The following is an 18,125-nucleotide window of genomic DNA, read 5'->3' as shown; positions in this document are numbered from 1 at the left end:
AAGCGTTATTGGTATCCTTTTTGCTAAAACTTACTCTTTGATTTACCCATTTACCCTATCTACTTATTCATTTTACTGGCAAAGATAATTTACGATGTTAAACGTCAAGCGTCATTGTTATGTCAAAAGTATATAAAACGCAGTGATTATATATGCTCTTTGTAATACTTTATTTCATGTTTCTCCCTCAAAACCCTCTACTGTATGCAATGAAATATAAGAGCCTGTACCCAGTAGTGGGATAGAATATTGATGTTCTTAGAACTCAGCAATCTATCTCAACATGGTTCGTGTAACTTTCTTATTGTAGGTGAAGAGGCTGTAGAGTATAGTCAAGTAGTGTACAGTCAGCGTCAAATACTTTGTGGCAGTCAAAGTGGCCAAATAGTTCGGTACACCATACTAAATATAGGGTGATGGCACAGATTTTAATGCTTCGGCTACGAGACACTTAGCATCGAGTGTAGGTAGATTGTTAACCCATTTCAGCGCTATTCATGACACGTTGTGATTTTGCCTTGTATTTCCGGATCGATACGACCTTCAAACCTTCAAGAAAAGAGCGCACTCAATAATCAAGCTTTCAATCTCGTACCTCACTTAAGCAACTCAGCAAGCTTCGTTGCTTAAACACGGTACTCGACTGAAAAGCTCTCTATTATATCACGATTGTATAAAATACTATTTAACGCATTCACTGCCATCGACGCATATATGCGTTCACCGTCATACAAGTTTGTTCCTAGGCCACGCCCCCTGGCAGTAAATGCGTTAAAAAAAGTTTCACAGATAAACAATGAGCCACTTTGAGAGCATGAGAAATTAAAAACGTTTATAAACCACAAGACTAAAGGATCCCACGGTTTCGCTTCCTTCTCAAGTTTATGAAGTTTATAAACGTACGTACGTACGGCAAAATTAAATTGAAATTAATCTCATATCAGTCGAGATCTGGATTTCCACAACATCAGTGCTGTGAAGTAATATTTTGGGCGTTAAAGTAAAATATCTAAATTAAATAAATAGCTTTTTAATCCTGCTGAAACTAAACTCGAAAGCGCAGTGGTGTTTTAAAAATGAAGCGAGAGGTTGTACTAATGGTGGTAATTTCTTACGCCGTGGCTGAGCTTATGCTAAGACCGTAAGTTTTTAACGTGTATAACAACATAGCTATTCAGGTATATATACATATAATACAATCACTCACCAGAATATAGATCGTGTCATTCACGATGACGCGTGCTTCGTATTGTTAAGGTTACTCACTTAGTTACTGCTGAGGCGCAGCGACCCGAAGTGGATCTTGGCCTCCCACACCAAACACCGCCATGCTTCTCTGTCCAAAACCATTCCTGTCCAGTCGACGACGCCGAGTTCACTTAGGTCTTTCTGCACTTCGTCTCTCCAGTGGTACAGTCAAGTTATTAAATATCGACACGGACAAAGTCCCAAAAATATGTATACATGACCTTATTTCCTAAACATTAAAGTGGTGTGTACATATTTTTGGCACTTTCTCCGTGTCAATATTTAGTACCTTGACTGTACCAAGGGCGTCCAGACGGTCTTCGGCCATTTGGAACTCCAGAGTACGCCCTCCAGACTGTACGATCCTCACCCATCCGGACTACGTGCCCGAGCCATCGGAGTCTGGCGGCTTTTGTTTCTCCAATGATGTTCGGCTCGGACAACAGATCTTCAATCTCCTGTTAAGGTTAGGTTGTTGTTAAGGTTAGATTTGACAAATATGCGCGTATATAATACACGTAATATGTAATATGGATGACACGAACTATAGTGATTCTAATTTGTAAATTTACAAACAGAAAAACCATTAACCCATTTTTGTTTTGATTGGCTCTTTTTCATTGAAAGGTTTACTGGTTTATACTATTTGCATTTTCGTTTTTATCCACCGTCGAAAACGTTGTGAAGAGACCGGAGTAATCTTAATACCAAAACTTTCAATCCAGAGGGGAAACCGAATTGAAAGTTGTGGGCAGTTGTTTTGTAAAATGCTTGCGCCGGCGCCAATTCCCGTTGAAAAAATTTCCAATTTGCTGTTGGAAATTTTCCAAAACTGCGTACCTAATTTCCTCCTAGTTTTGCATGGGAAACAAAATTTGACATTTATAAATTGAAATTTTTCTTAATTTTCTTGAAGTTTTCCTGAGATTTTGAAATCTTTCCGCAACTTCCACATCTCTATTAATAGGTTTCCTTAGTGAGTCATGCGTGCCGATGATGACCTATAATCGTTTCAGAACCAAGCTTATCACGGTGGAAAGCCTGCTCGACATGAAGGCCAGATTAAAAAAGGCCGGAGACAAGCTAGTGGTGATCGCGTTCCTCCCGAAAGCTTGGCAACACAGCGAGAATAGTCAACGGCTTGAGAAGCTGGCACTGCAGTATGCGAACTTTGTCGTATTTTTGAGGGTAAGTTATCTACATCTATTCTACTTTTAGCCCGCGTAGCCAACGTGCCTTCGTTCGAACGAAACGCAGCTGTCACTGTCGCACTATTTATTTATTTATTTTATTTACACACATACAATTATCATTACCTTCAGGCTGAACCCAATGCGATAATGTAGCAACGCAACAAATTAAATATATAAACACCCGGACCCGGACCCAACCCGGGTACGTCCTTAAACTACGTCCAAAAGAGAGGTATGGGCATTGTGAATTTCATCTCGCTTTGTGTGGTAGGGCACAGCCAGTGGATGTCATTCCAGATCTAGAGCAGAGCCCAACTGGGGAAGTACCTCCACCTTACAGAAAACCGCAGCCAAATAACACTAGACCCTACTCATAGTGTTGTGTTCCTGCCGGTAAGGTTGCCAGAGCTCAACGAGGGGGGGGGGGGGGGTTTAGGGTCGGCAACGCGCATGTAACTCCTCTGGAGTTGCAGGCGTACATAGGCTACGGAGACTGCTTACCATCAAGCGGGCCGTATGCTTGTTTGCCACCGACGTAGTATTAAAAAAAAAAAACAGACAAAAAACAAGCTCCTATATCTAACAACTCAATTTTTAACCTACATACTACCTATTCAATATAACAAAAAGTTCATACTGCTACTGTATGCATGGCTATGAGGTTCAGGGTACGCACGGCGCGCGTCATCGGGCGACGCCTCGCGCAGCAACTTGGTGCACCCGCGCCGCACGGCCAGCAGCCCGGGCTAATATGGAAGAGTGATAGAGAGAGATGACTACGATACGCTACGGAGCGTTAACGATTGGCACGTTAGCTACGCGACCTAGTCTTCAAGCGATTAAGGTTTGGGAATGCAAATTATCTTGATTGTCAGCCAGCGCTACAGGGGCAAATACAAATACAAATACAAATACAAATAATTTATTAATAACATAACATAGTTACAGGTCAGCTACCATTGTTGGTATTATACATACTTAATTCATGATTTAAACATTATTACGCGTAAGGCAAAGTATACAACACTTACTTATGATTTATATTAGAATAGGTAGGTTAAGGAACTCTTCCAAGCTATAAAATAAGTGAGTCATGAGCCACATTTTTAATTTTTTCTTAAAAGCTGCGGTGGTAGCTGCTATTCGAATAGTGTCGGGCAAGCGATTGTAGACGCATGGTCCCAAAATATGGATCAATTTCGCTGATTTGGCGAGTCGGTGTGATTCGACTACCAGCCTATTTTTATGTTTGTTACTGCGAAGTCTGTACTTGTCGTTAATACCTTTACATTTGAACCTGGCAATATTTTCTCGCGTGAACACCGCTATCTGTTGTATAACCAGACATGGGAGGGGAAGGACCTTTATATCCCGAAAGAGGTCACGTGCAGGGGTATCCGCTGCTTTACCGGCCATAGCGCGGACAGCTCTTTTTTGCATGGCGAACACGCGTTTCCAGTCTGCTGCGCGGCCCCACAGTTCCACACCGTAGGTGAGAAGCGAGTGTACTGTGGCAAAGTAGCACTCTCGCACCGCGGGTCTTCCGGCGGTGTGCGAAAGCCTCCGCAACGCGAAGCACGCGCGCCCAAGCTTGCCGCACAGCTCGTTGATATGCGCTTCCCAAGTTAGAGCATTGTCCAGCTGAAACCCGAGAAGTCGTATGCAGGTCACCTGCTGTATAGGGGCACCGCCCGCACACACTCTCAGGGGTGAGCTGGCGTGGCCGTTCAGTCTGATCGTCATGAAGGACGTTTTTTCTTTATTTAGTGCCAAGCCGTTTGTGCGGAACCACTCGTGCAGCTGATTCATTACGTCATTTAGTGCTCTCTCCAACTCCCGTCCAGAAGTCGTACTTACTACCGCCGTTACGTCGTCGGCGTACATAAAAATTTGAGCGCCTTTTATAGTTTTCGGCAAGTCGTTTAGCAGAATACTGAACAATGTGTTGGAGAGGCACGATCCCTGCGGGACACCCATTAAGTTTTGTAATTCTGAGGATTTGACTTTCCCGCCATCGCCGACTACAATTTGGGCTTCTGGAAACTGATAGGTCAACTTTATAATGTTATCGTGCCAAATATTACCCGACGGTCACGAAATGGAATAAAACTATAGATCGTGTCATTCACCAAGACGCGTGTCTTGACTCATATTGTCGTGTTATTAAAGGTTAGATTTGACAAATCAGCGCGTCATCGTAGTTGACACGAAATGTCTCGGTCGGAAGCACGCTCCGACTGTGCACGCTCGTAGCAGACGCCCACCGCCACGCTTTGGTTAAAATTGTTAAAACTTAGTGTAAGGCCTGAGTAGATGCTCGAAGCGGAGCGTTCGGCGGGGCGTGCAGCCAGTGGCGTAGCGAGGGGGGGGGCTAGGGGGGCCATGGCCCCGGGCGGCACATGATAGGGGGCGGCAAACACGGCATTTAAAAAAAATATAAATTTAAGAATTCAACATTTTTCAAATCGCGCCACGAAACGCGCCAATGCACCGCGGGAACGAACGACGCTAGGCGAGGGGGCCTACCGCAAAAAACGAAATTCGTAAATTGCGTGGTTCTTTCTCTTTTACTCTCTCTAAGACGTAATTAGAGTTACAGAGAAAAATGTCCGCAATTGACGAACTCTGATTTTTGCGATTATAGCCCAGGGACGGTCCAACGCTGTCGGAGTCCGGCGTTCGGGGCCACCGCCGAGCTTACACGATTGTCCACTAGTTATATGTTATATGACGTCACATCAAATTGAACATAGCGCCCTCTGCGCGCCATCTAATTCCGGGTGCCGTCGGCGCCTTCATTCTAAAAAAAGTCGGACATAGCCGCGCCGCGCGCGTTCGGGTACCGGGCGCTCTCAGCGCCCTCATGCCAAAATAGTCGGGCGTAGCCCGATGAACTTAATAAGTACTTAATAGTATTTGTCAGGATCATGGTAAAAGCATCGGGCGTAGCCTGACGTAGGTATTGGGTGCTTTGCGTGCGCTGCTGTTTAAGGCGCCCTCGCACAAAAATAATGTAAAATGAATGTAAATAATGTAAAAGACTACTGAAAATCGCGCTCTAAAACGTATGAAACGAGAAAAAAATCTTATCTGAACTAATCATTTACTTTTACCTTAAAGCTTATGACCGTAGCATAATACCACGGCTGTCCTTTACATATGTTTGAGAATATTGAATATACAACGTGGGAATGAGTAACCTGACAGATTTTAAAGGTGTATTCTTGACCGCATTTAGGCACTAAGATCTCACACAAAGTTTTCTAAAATCAGTCTTGTTATACAGATAATGGCAATTGTTGTGAAAATCTGGGGGCAATCACCCCCAACCCTTTAAATTAGGGGATGAATCATGGGGGATTGTCATAAGTAACTTACATAAAGTTCGGGCTTGTAGAGTTAGAAGCTTGGCTCTACAAGAGATCTGATAACTTTTTGACAGTGCGAGGCTTATGGTTTCGTCTTGGCAACATTTTATATGAAAATGTTTTTGATGGGATATGTTTTTGTATTAGGTAATAAAATAACTTAGTAAAAAACGCTTTTATGGCTGCGACGCTGGTACTATGTGACTTGCTTTAAACATAGATACCTACTGACAGACATTAAAGTTTTAAAGGAAACTCGCAAATAAAAATAAATGACATGTCGTATGCACAAACATATACCCACACTTTTATTTGCCAAATTTAAATCTGTCGGGTTACTTTTGTATACAAAATTTAGTAGGTATAATATGTTTTGTTGTATTTCTTTATCTAAAACAGTGGTGGGCTAAGTACGGCCCGCGGGCCAGCTCCGGCCCGCGAAAGGATTTTATCCCGCCCGACGACGATCCTATGAAATATTTACTATATGGCATTGGCCCATGAACACCGCAAATAAAAATTCAGTTTTACTGCAACTTGGCTCTCCCCTTAAATTTCGTAAAAAATTCTGGCCCCCTATAAGAAAGTTTGCCCAACACTGATCTTTCGTTCGCTGATTTTTAGAGCCCGATTTTCAGCAGTCGAGTTTTAGTTTTTGAACTTATTTTTTGTATTTTGCCATTTTACGGAACTTTTTCTTATCTATTAATTAATGTTGATCCTAAACGGGGCGGCAAATTTCTGATGGGCCCCGGGCGGCAAGAGCACACGCTACGCCGCTGCGTGCAGCGTGGCGTCGGGCTCATAAGTGATTTAAGCAGCGTGCACTAAGGCCGCTCTTATACGTTTGCATTTCTTTGCAGCAGCGATGACAGTCTACGCTTGGAGCGTGCGTTTTGCGGCCGAGGCATTCGTTTTATCAGAAATATAAAAAAATAGCGTTACGTATCCGATGCTTTTATCATCTATGGGTGTTACGGCGTAGTCCGTCGTGAAATCGGACTAATCTCAATAACACGGTCAGATAGTAGTCGTTTTAGTTAACAATTGTGCCTACGCTGAGCCGTGGTGAAAAGCAGGGACAAATGCGAGGAAGAAGACACGGGTGCTACGGCGTAGCTCGTAGCTGTAGCAGGGTTTACGTGTTCAGAGCTTTTTGCTCGTTATTACCTATATACTGGTTTAATCCATACAATTTACCCACAGGTATATGAAGACCATGATGACATCTTCATCGAGTACGACGTGAAGTCTGTGCCAACGTTCATTTTCGTTAGGATGTCCGAGCCACTGAGCAGGCGCACACGCTACATCGATAATATTGTGGTATCGTTGCAGTTTACTTTTATACAATCTTGATATAATAGAGAGCTTTTCAGTCGAGTACCGTGTTTAGGCCACGAAGCTTGCTGAGCGGCCCAAGTAAAGGGGCTCACTGATTACCAGTTCGCCGGACGATATCGGCCTGTCAGTTATTCGCAAAAGCTGACATTGCTGACAATCGCGAATAACTGATAACTAATCAGCGGGCCCCTTAAGGTACGAGATTGAAAAGCTTGATTATAACAGTCATATCACTATTATATATCCTTTTCTACGTCTCAACTAAAATAATATAACTTTTTCTACTATAAAACCTAAATAATTAAATAAGCATAGATAAGTATCTCACTAAGTAAAAAGATAGTACAAAAGACATCAACGCACTTCTTATTCATTAAATAGTAGCGCGTTGATGTCTTTTGTTCTATCCTTTGAACCTTCTCCGCGGCGACACGTAATCGGTCGAATTCATTTGGCAAAAGCGTTTCGTTACAAGTCATTATACAATTATAATCCCGACTATTGAGTAACTAGTGACAAGTAACTATGCGATTACCGTTTGATATACGAAGTCTTAATTCAACCATTAAAGTCGACGAGAAAGAATTGTTGTCCAATCGTAAATTCTATTACAACTGTCGTCTGACGGCGAGTTGCTATTAGTAGAATGAAAAAAATATATTAAACACGCCAATTTTTGTGCGTAATTAAAACAATAATGTTAGTAATTAGGGTAAAGGCACCTATTACCGTGGTACTTAAGGAACTTTTCAAAAGAGATCCAAAAATTAAGGGTATCAATGCTGTCTAACAGCCAGGAATTTTTTTTTTTCATCAGAGCATTTAATGAACTTTCCGTTTCACACGTTTTTGGATTCATTTTGGGTTATTATATGTATTAAAATATTTTTTGAAGCCAAAATTACAAAATCTTCTATTACCGTGGCAAGGGACAGGCTGTGATTCTATTATCGCGAATTGAGCTTTCATTACCGAGGGTACAATTGGCATGATTTTTCTGCACTCGTTAACAGAAACCAAACTCAAAATTCGAAACCTAATACCGAGGGTTAAAACAATAATAACGACGTGGGTTCTGTATATTATTTTTGTGTCATTAAGTTTAATAATGACACAAAAATAAAAAATAAAACTATAGGAGTATGTTTAAAAATAAGAGATATATTCGAAGAGATTATAATTACACTTTGGCACAATCAAATACTATTAAATAGTTAACTTACCAAGTACCCACGAGTACCTGTATAACAAGTTATAAGTTGAATGTTTTACATGTAAAACAACAAAAATTATTGTTAGTAAAGTTTTACTAAGGACGTATATGACAAATAGGCCTGCCTGTTATTAAATAAAGTAATTTTTAAATGCTATAAAGATTGATAAGAGTTTGTCTTACTGACATAATTAGCTGCACAAAAAAAAACAAGTAAGTAACATTTTCTCATAAGGCACAGCGTAAATTATAGTCGAAATTTTATAAGCTGGACGTTTACCACCTGAGTGAAAGTTTACCACAGTGAAATGGTAAACGTCCACATTATAAAATTTCGACTATATATAAAAACATGAAATTTTTTAATTCTAATATTTTTGATAAGGTAATTAAGTTAAATAAAGTCTCTCACATATTATGTGTTATAATTTACCCGTTTATAACTAACAAATCACAGTACTTTTCTTATTGCTGATTCTTATAGCTAAAAAAAATCATGTCTGAGATTTTGGACTACTGTATAAATAAAATTATATAAATATAATCTAATCGGAATTGTCCGGCAGTTGGGTACCCTTCCTTGTCTGTCAGAGTAATAACTGAATCAGAAAACAGAAGAATTTAAATCTGATAATGATAACTGAAGTCTAAATTTTATCAACGAAATCTGTACTTGCGGTACCCTAAATGCGATATTTCAATACAATACCAAATAGTCACTCGGTAATAGATAACTCTTTAAGAGCCTATTAGCGACCCATTTGATATTTCTCTGGGTCGGTAATAGATTTCTATACATTCTATTACCGAGGGTAATCTGATCATACCATCGGTAATAGGCTTAATTGGGAGTTTAATTAAACCTAATTCCGACCCATAAAAAGAATAAAACACAGATGTTTTTTCAAATCAAATCAAACACGTATATTACAAGCTTCTTGTAAAGACAAAATCACATAACTGGCAAGTAAATTTTAGGTTTTAACTCAAAATAAAAAAAAGTTGACAGATTAAGGGTTCCCATAGAAACAAGGAAATCGGTGCTGAAGTTTTTGTTAAAAATTAAGGGTTAGTTGAATACTTTCCATACCACGGAAATAGCTCTTTAATAGCGTGAATAGATCAAGATTGGAATAAATAAAAGAAATTATAAAATTGATAATTTGTACCAAAACTAAAGAGTAAATAACAAAACTACCACTTTTTCTATTAACGTGGCATACCACGGAATTACTTACCACAGAAGTAATTGGCGCCTATCACCGCTGTATTTTATTTTCAATTTTAAACGTATTTCCCGGTCAAAAACTAAGTTAAAAGTAATTCAAAATCGTGTAGAAAACAATACACAACCTCTTAAAAGGCATTGCACTAGTTTATTTGCCATAACTATTACGTAAAACACTAAGTAAGATTGGAGTGCACTTACCTGTGGAGTCACGCGTCTGTATGGAACAACCGGTTCTTGCGCCGCCGTCGCACAAACTGACGAATCGCGAGTTTTTTGTTACACTCACACAAATGCACACTAATGGGCACGATAGACCAATGAATGAGCTTGTTTTGTGTTTGCTTTATTTCTTAGAGAATAGATCTGTTTGCTTGCAAAATGCGTATTTGTAAACACCGCGGTGTTAGACGTCGATTTTGATACCCGCGTTAATAGGCGCCGTTACCCTATTTATAACTAAACTAATAGAAAAAAGTAAAATTACCTTATCGAGTTTCTTAATATAGGGCCATATACCTATGCATAATTAATATATTTCGTTTAAATAAAACAGCTTAATCATAAGTGAATGATTTTTTACAACAAAATATGTTTCCGGCATCTCCACTTGAAAAAGATAAAATAGTGAATATGTCCAACTATCTACCGCCATTTTTGGGGTTCCGTAGTCAAATAGAATCTTTTCGCCATGTCCGTCTGCCCGCCCGAGAGCGATGCTTGGCTACGGAATCCTTAAAAACTGAGATATGAGTAGGTACTTATTCCTTCTATGTTTTCTTGTTTTCAGTGTGTAATAGAATCGGTGAAGGCGGAAGGTCAACAAAATAAAACTGTCAATACTACACATCTTTTGGATCGAGGGTAAAGCTCTATATATTTTTTCACCACAAAGTTCCACGGACTAATCTCAAAAAGGCCTAGTTTACCTTCTGGGTTGGAAGGTCAGATGGCAGTCGCTTTCGTAAAAACTAATGCTTACGCCAATTCTCGGGATAAGTTGCCAACCGGACCCCAGACTCCCATAAGCCGTGGCAAAATATCTGGACAACGCGAGGAAAAAAGAGGTGGAATTGACTTTTAAGGGGCCCACTGATTACCAGTTCGCCGGACGATATCGGCCTCTCAGTTATTCGCGGTTGCCAGCTTTTGCGAATAACTGACAGGCCGATGTCGTCCGGCGAATTGGTAATAAGTGGGCCCCTTTAAGCTATGACTATGAATGATAAATATTTATTGAAGCATTCATTTGCATTTGATTTGTAATGTTTTACAGTTAGTATTTTCCTCGCTTTAGTTTGGTGAAAATTTTGTGTTTCAGTTGGTAGCAATAGAAAACTTTGACGTTCGTGCCTTGAAACCCTCGCAACGGTCAAGATTCCACATTTTGATTTTGGAATCTTTCGCTTACTCCGGTTAATGTTAGCATTAGGGATTAAACAAAAACTTTATTAAGTTATTATTAAAGCAGGATATTTTGCAGGGGCCTATTATATGACGTAAAATGTCATGACGACATGAAATGGTGGCTGACAGAAGCGAGGGACAAGCTAGTGGTGCTCGCGTTCCTGCCAAGCGACACTGCTCACAGCTATACCATGATTCCAGCGGTACAGGAGCTTGCCAAGAAGTATTCCAAGATCACCTTGTTCCTTAGGGTCAGTATTGCAAGATAGGATATGAAGGGCCAACTGACAACCGACTAACAAGCCTCTCTGCACACAGCTACATAATGATTTAGGCGGAAAAGTAACTTGCCAAAAAGTATGCCCAGACGCCTTTCTTTCTTAGTGCGAATATTTTCAGTAACGCAATTAAGTTTTCCCAATTGCATATCCCCTCAACATGTTAAGACAAAACTTCTTTCTGCCTATGATTAGCGACTTGCCAAACTTTAACAATTATTATGCATTCCTCTCTTAAAATAACTAACGAAGAGGTCTTGTATAGAGTTCAAGAAAAGCCTGGTAAGGTGCCCATTAAGAATACCATCATCAAAAATATAAAAGGGAACAGGTTGGTGGGTCACCTGTTACGACACGATGAACTCATCAAGACCGTTATAGAAGGGAAACAGGAGGAGAGCGAAGCCAAGATGGGCATATATGGATCAAGTGAAAGAGAAAGTGAACGTCGTGTCGTATCAGGCTGTCACCGACAAGAGTGCTTCGCAGTCCTTAAGTTTATGTTGATGATGATTCCTTTCACTGTTTTATTGATATTCGTATCAGTGATCGTTATTATCTTCCTTTCTTTTTCTAGATCAACGAAGAACATGACGACTTATACGAAAATTTTGGCATACAGACTGTACCGACTTTTATCTTCATGCAAAACAAGAAGAAACTCTTGGTTAGCCCTGGGACCGGCATTAAACAACTTGCGGTGGGTTCCTATTAGAATATTGTTTCGCAACTCACTTCTATAACTATAGTAGCTCTGTGAGCTGTAGATCTCGCGAATCCCCCCTAACATAATGGCTTAGTTTCATTGGTCGATATAAAGCGTGCGGGGACTCCTCACAAGCGGTACGACTAGTGAAACTCATAAATCGAGAGTTCGGTCGAATCCCCGCAGGCGGTAAGGTGGTATAACGACTAGTGAAACTCATAATGGCATGCTTTATGGAAATTTCCCGCATCCCGCATGCGGGCCTTATCGACCAATGAACTGAGCCATAAGGCTCTGTCATTTTAAAAACTATCCAAAAACTGGGTCGGCAATATTGATTCATCACTCAATTCACTATGATTTTTTTATACTATTACGTCGGTGGCAAACAACCATACAGCCCGCCTGATGGTAAGCAGTCTCTGTAGCCTATGTACGCCTGCAACTCCAGAGGAGTCACATGCGCGTTGCCGACCCTAACAACCCAGGGAGGGTTGTTAGGGTCAAACAGTAAAATGTGTGGGTATTTGTACCTTATGGCGACGGCGTTTACGTCGCGCAGCACTGCATTGGTATTGGACCGGCGTTAATAATAGCGTGAGATCCAACCGCCATAATACCTCACGCTTTAATTTACCCGTGGAACGTCACATATGTTGGTGTCTTTGAAGTTTCTTAATATTTTTTTTATACTATTTCGGTGGCAAACCAGCATACTGCGCGCCTGATGGTAAGCAGTCTCCGTAGCCTATGTACGCCTGCAACTCCAGAGGAGTTACATGCGCGTTGCCGACCCTAACCCCCCCTCGTTGAGCTCTGGCAACCTTACTCACCGGCAGGAACACAACACTATGAGTGGGGTCTAGTGTTATTTGGCTGCGGTTTTCTGTAAGGTGGAGGTACTTCCCCAGTTGGGCTCTGCTCTAGATCTGGAATGACATCCGCTGTGCTGTGCCCTACCACACAAAAAAATCGACATTCGATGTTTTATAATATCTTATCGCTAAAGAAAGATACACATAAAGACGGGTGTTTTTTTTAGGAAAACTTTAGTTTAAGCAGATATAACAAAACACGTGCTCACAATTTTTTCCTGTTCTCAAACATATACTCATACCAGCTATTAACTACCAAGTTGCTTGAGCATGACTTTCAATAGGAGTTAGGAGATTTAGTCATTTTTCAGTACTTTGTAGTACAATTTTTCTCAATAGGTTGAGCAGCTAAAAAAAAATACGTGTCTGTTTTAGACTACTCTATAACATATATAAATATAAATCTAATCGGAACCGGACAGTTCGGTACCTTTCCTTGTAAGTATATGAAACGGATTAGGAAAAAACCTCAGTCTTATTAAAATTTCTTCTACTTACCTCTCATTTACAGGCAATGTTGGAGGCTGTGCTAACTGCTAACGAACAGGCGCCGTTGTGAGTACAGGGGGCCTACCGCGAACCACGTTCGACGTGTTACCTCCCTGTCACACTTACGTACGAAATTACAACTGTGACAGAGAGGCAACACGTCGAACATGGTTCGCGATAGACCCTCAGTTGTAATTTTTTCACCACATCAGTAATATTTATATAGCTCTCTTTATTTTTGTTCCTCATGTTGGCTGGTAGATATAATTGACTTTTAAATGATAAACATTTAATAGCGTTCATTTGGATTTTATTTGTAACGTTTTACTGTAAGTAGTTTTTTTACGTTGGTGTGCTGAAAATTTTCTGTTTCTCTTGGTAGCAAATACTCGTATTGTTTAACCGCCTTCGATATATCTGATGGAGACACTGTAGGTACTAAGAATCGAGTCTTCTGAGTTGTTAGTCGAACCTTTTCTCCAAGTTTATGAATCGTGGCTCAAAAAGATGAATTGGAGTACCTAAATTATCACGATACTGAATGGGTGTTTGAGTTATAACTGTATTTTATGTGAAAATTGAATCTTTGTCCTTAAAAATTGTGGGGAAAATGTTGAGTGTTGAGATAACTAAGGCAGTTCATAGATCCTTAGTATCCTTCTCATAATTATACAGTGACAACCCGCTAAATACCACCACTTTTACTAAGAAATTTTCGCGTAATACGTCATCTAAGTACACTGCAACTTGTTTTCAAAAAAAAATTCACGACTTTAAACTGGTTATGGCGTGGTCCCTTCAGAATCTTATTAAATGGGTTTTATTATATATTACAGAAGCCACATAATTGACATAACTAGCCCTCAAGAACTGGAGGAGAAGTTGTCAAGCGCCGGTAACAAGTTGGTGATCCTCGCGTTCATGACTAAGTGGTGTTCCAAGTGTAGGAAAATTATTGCCAAAGTCGAGGACATGGCGGATGAGTATTACGGCTCTGTCGTGTTTCTGAAGGTTGGTATTCGTAGTGAATGATATTCAATCTTTAAAAAGAAGTCCGTGTGAGCAAAGTGATTGACGAGAAGGCTAACTGAGAACCTTAAATATATGGGTCAAACATATTTTAGAAATCTCTTCTGAGGACAATACAATAAAAGTTAATGACTTCAATAAATTATGTACTCGTATATATCAGGGTTTTCTGATTTGAGTCTTAAGTATCACGTCTGTAAAATATTGGGTATACTCCTGTGCCATCACTATGCCATGTACTAGAACGAACGCCTACCCTATAATTTATTTCGCCTTGTATGACGACTGACTGACTGTTTAGGTACCGATAATTTAAATAATTTATTTGTCATTGTAGTTTTTAATTGAATAATAATTATAGCCTTACTTGAAACTTCTGTACTTAAATATATAAAACTTTGTACTTTAGCGTGTAGCTGCGCTCTCTCGGAAAGGTTTCCACGGAAGACCAGCGTCGAGACCCTTAGGTGGTATCTTGACATTAAGCTGAGTGGAGACCTTTTCAGTGACGCTTAATAATAAATTGATTCTGTCGTCTCATGTATTAGATACTTAAACTTAAGCGTTTTCTGAATAAATTTCTTCTATTCTATTCTATTCTATTCTATAAAGGGAAGCGTAAAAATTAGCTTAAGATTTGCGAGGTCTATAGTAAAGAGTTAAAGACACGAACGAGATAACCATACCATAAAATATGTATAACCCATATCAACTATAGCAGAGCCAATTGCCGAGATCGAGTCTTCTTCTTCTTACTAGACGTTCCCTTATTGCTGAGGATCGTGACCATATGTAATTGCTCTCCAAATGGAGTCTGTTTGTTTGACAATTTAACTGCCTCCTGCCAGCTACCATTAACAACCCCTCTAACTGTGTCGCTCCAGCGTACTAGAATCTGTCCTTTATCACGCTCACTTTCAACATACTATCCAAGAATAAATTTATTTTGTTTCTCCAAATGATTAGGTGCACCATATGTCCAAAGAAATAAAGAGTCCTCTTTTGTCAGATATTCGCCGATCAGACCAGATATTTATGGTTAAAATTATTTAATCCTCTGGATTTTAAAAAATGTCTCATTTTCCCAGATTGACGACGACAGCGTAACCAACGAGCTCTACGCAAAGTACAAAATTAAACGTGTGCCGACGTTTGTGTTCATAAGGAACTCTAAAAAAATAGACCCATTCGTCGGCACTACTGACGATAGAATCAGGACGCATGTAGAATTGCAAGATTTTAAGATTTTTCTAAATTTATGTTCATTAACTAAGGAATATTTTGGTTTATGTCTTTTTAAGTAGTCACACTACAAACACACACTCACCTAGTAGAAGTAGAAGAGAAAGTAGAAGTAACTATCCCTAGATGTTAGTCCTAATTATAATACCATTACGTTGTTCGTTAGTTTAAAGGTAATTATAAATTTGCAACACCTTGATAGGTTGTTTGTAAGATCTTTGTACCAACATGAAAACAATAAAGTTTTTTGTTGTACAACTTGGCCTTCCAAAAATGTGTCGAGAAATTTGGACGCATACTGCCGTGACTTTAGTTGCGGCTGCATTCGTACTTCACCCTCGGCAGCAGCTACATATTTGCGGCCTTTGGGGTTGACACCTGGGGCCGTGGGGGCCTAGCGCGCGTCGCCTTTACGAGGAGTTGTCAAAGCGCCTTGGAGACGTTTTTGGTGACCAGAGGGCTCGCCAGTATTACGCTCAGCGGATCAGCATTGCTATCCAAGACAATGCGGCCAGCCTTCTGCGCACCCTACCGAGCAACCAGGATTTAGGGCATTTGTTTTATTTACAAGTTTTAAATTTAAGTGTTTTTATTATGTTTTATTTACTTGTATTTCGTTGTACCAAAAAAATAAGTTAAATGAAAAAATACTAGAGGTAATGCGGTTAGCTGCGAATGCTAGGTATATGATTATTATAAGTTGTAATGCATTTAGTTGTAAGTAGGTATTGTGTATTAAAGTTTATATGATACAAAATTGTCTTTTATTATTTGGGACAAAAAGGAGTTGAACTAAATATCAGAAATGGGCGACTTTTTCAGAAATTCAGAGTCCGAATCTCTATCGTCACTTACGAACCTAATCTTGTCGTCCCTTAATAAATTCAGATATGGCACTTCACTTTTTAGGGTTCCGTAGCCAAATGGCAAAAAACGGAACCCTTATAGATGCGTCATGTCCGCCTGTCTGTCCGATTATGTCACAGCCACTTTTTGTTTGACCATTGACTGTTCTTTCATTCCCTTGTGTACTTCCAGCCCGAGATCTTCCTAATGAGCCTAAACCCAAAGTGTTTAAGTTTTTTTACTTACAAAGAAAAGAGGAACTCCCTTTGGCTACCTTCTGACTGGGTCAAAAACTTTAGTCAAACTGGCTTCTTACTTTCGTTAACAATTTGGGTACATGTTAGGGAGTCTTTAATCATACAGCTTTTAAGAAGTAGTTTTCTAACTACTTGGAACGTAGGAACCATCAGGCGTAAAAGTGCATGGTGTCTTTATCAATGAATTCATTCATAATTTTTCCATGAAATTTTGCAGCTCACTATGCCTATAAGAGTCCGGCATGAAAATTAGGCTTTTATAATGAGGGTGTCAGGTACTATGCCAAATTGAACCCTATTATTTTGCTATAAAGCACAAAATTACAGTTAAAAATATATTTAAAAAAGTTTTTACTCGACTGCATCATCCTTGGAGGATTTAAAAACTGGAGACGCCTGGACTGTAATTTTCTGTACAAAACAGTCTGCCGATTTTTGCAGGGGAGAGGCACGTCAAATGTATGGCTATTTCTATGTACCGTACAAATAGCCATGTCAGATAAACGTCAGTCCATACAATACATATGACCATTGGCCGAGCTTTTCGACAGAGGGGTAATCTCTTAAAGGCAGCTCCAGTTGTTAAATCCTCCAAGGCATCATCAGATCGGCTCCATTCGGCCGCCACTAGATATCGGGAAGTGGTTCAAGTTTGGAAAGCAATGGATCAATGAGTACACATACATAAATATATATTTGTCCTGACTGACTGATTTGTCAACCCAGAGCCGAAACACAAAAGCTAGAAAATTGAAATTTGCATGGTACCTACCAGATTACATTTATAACGTGTACAAGAGATAAGAAGGATTTCGAGAAATTCACCCCCTAAGGGGGTTGGTTAAAAGGGGATAACAGTTTGTATGGGGTTAAGTTTTATTTCTTTTAGCTAGGAACTCGAACCTTCGTAAACAGGTATTACTTTTATTTAAAAAAAAGATAGGCGATTTCATCCTTTTTGGAAATTCGTCTAAGGTGGTGAAAAAGGGGTTGAAATTTGGTAACGGAAACGAAAACGTATGTGACTGAGAGACTGGAAACTTGATAGGAAGATATATTACAACACAAGAAAAGTAATTATAGCGTTTTTATTTTATTCTTCCGGTAAGGGGGATGAAAGTTTGTACCAAGAACGATTTTTTTTGAGTGAGGGATTTGAAATATCGTAGGAATATACTGTATAAGGAATATACAATACAAGAAAAATAATTTCAGCGTTTTTTAAATTATCTCCCTAGAGGACTAAAAAGGGGTTAAAAGTTTGTAACGGGAACGACTTGAGATTCGTAGGAAAACACAAAATTAGAAAGTAAGATTAACTATTTATTAGTAATTTAGCTTTAGAAAATTCATCCTCTTCTTCCTCGCGTTGTCCCGGCATTTCGCCACGGCTCATGGGAGC

General features: G+C 39.7%; 1 protein-coding gene across 1 annotated transcript; it reads left to right on the top strand.

Moving 5' to 3' along the window:
- Positions 1 to 431: 431 nt before the first annotated feature.
- LOC133530844 (uncharacterized) lies at positions 432 to 16,468 on the top strand. The gene is made up of 9 exons (XM_061868900.1): positions 432 to 1,141; positions 2,265 to 2,436; positions 7,016 to 7,135; positions 10,385 to 10,458; positions 11,078 to 11,252; positions 11,857 to 11,979; positions 13,372 to 13,415; positions 14,186 to 14,360; positions 15,467 to 16,468. The coding sequence occupies exons 1-9, from the start codon at positions 1,077 to 1,079 to the stop codon at positions 15,680 to 15,682; spliced, it is 1,164 nt and encodes a 387-aa protein (XP_061724884.1). The 5' UTR covers positions 432 to 1,076; the 3' UTR covers positions 15,683 to 16,468.
- Positions 16,469 to 18,125: the final 1,657 nt, after the last annotated feature.

The sequence above is a fragment of the Cydia pomonella genome, chromosome 24, assembly GCF_033807575.1.
Source record: "Cydia pomonella isolate Wapato2018A chromosome 24, ilCydPomo1, whole genome shotgun sequence".
Lineage (NCBI taxonomy): Eukaryota > Metazoa > Arthropoda > Insecta > Lepidoptera > Tortricidae > Cydia > Cydia pomonella.
Note: the sequence above shows the minus strand (reverse complement) of the source record. Positions and strands in the feature narration are given on the sequence as shown.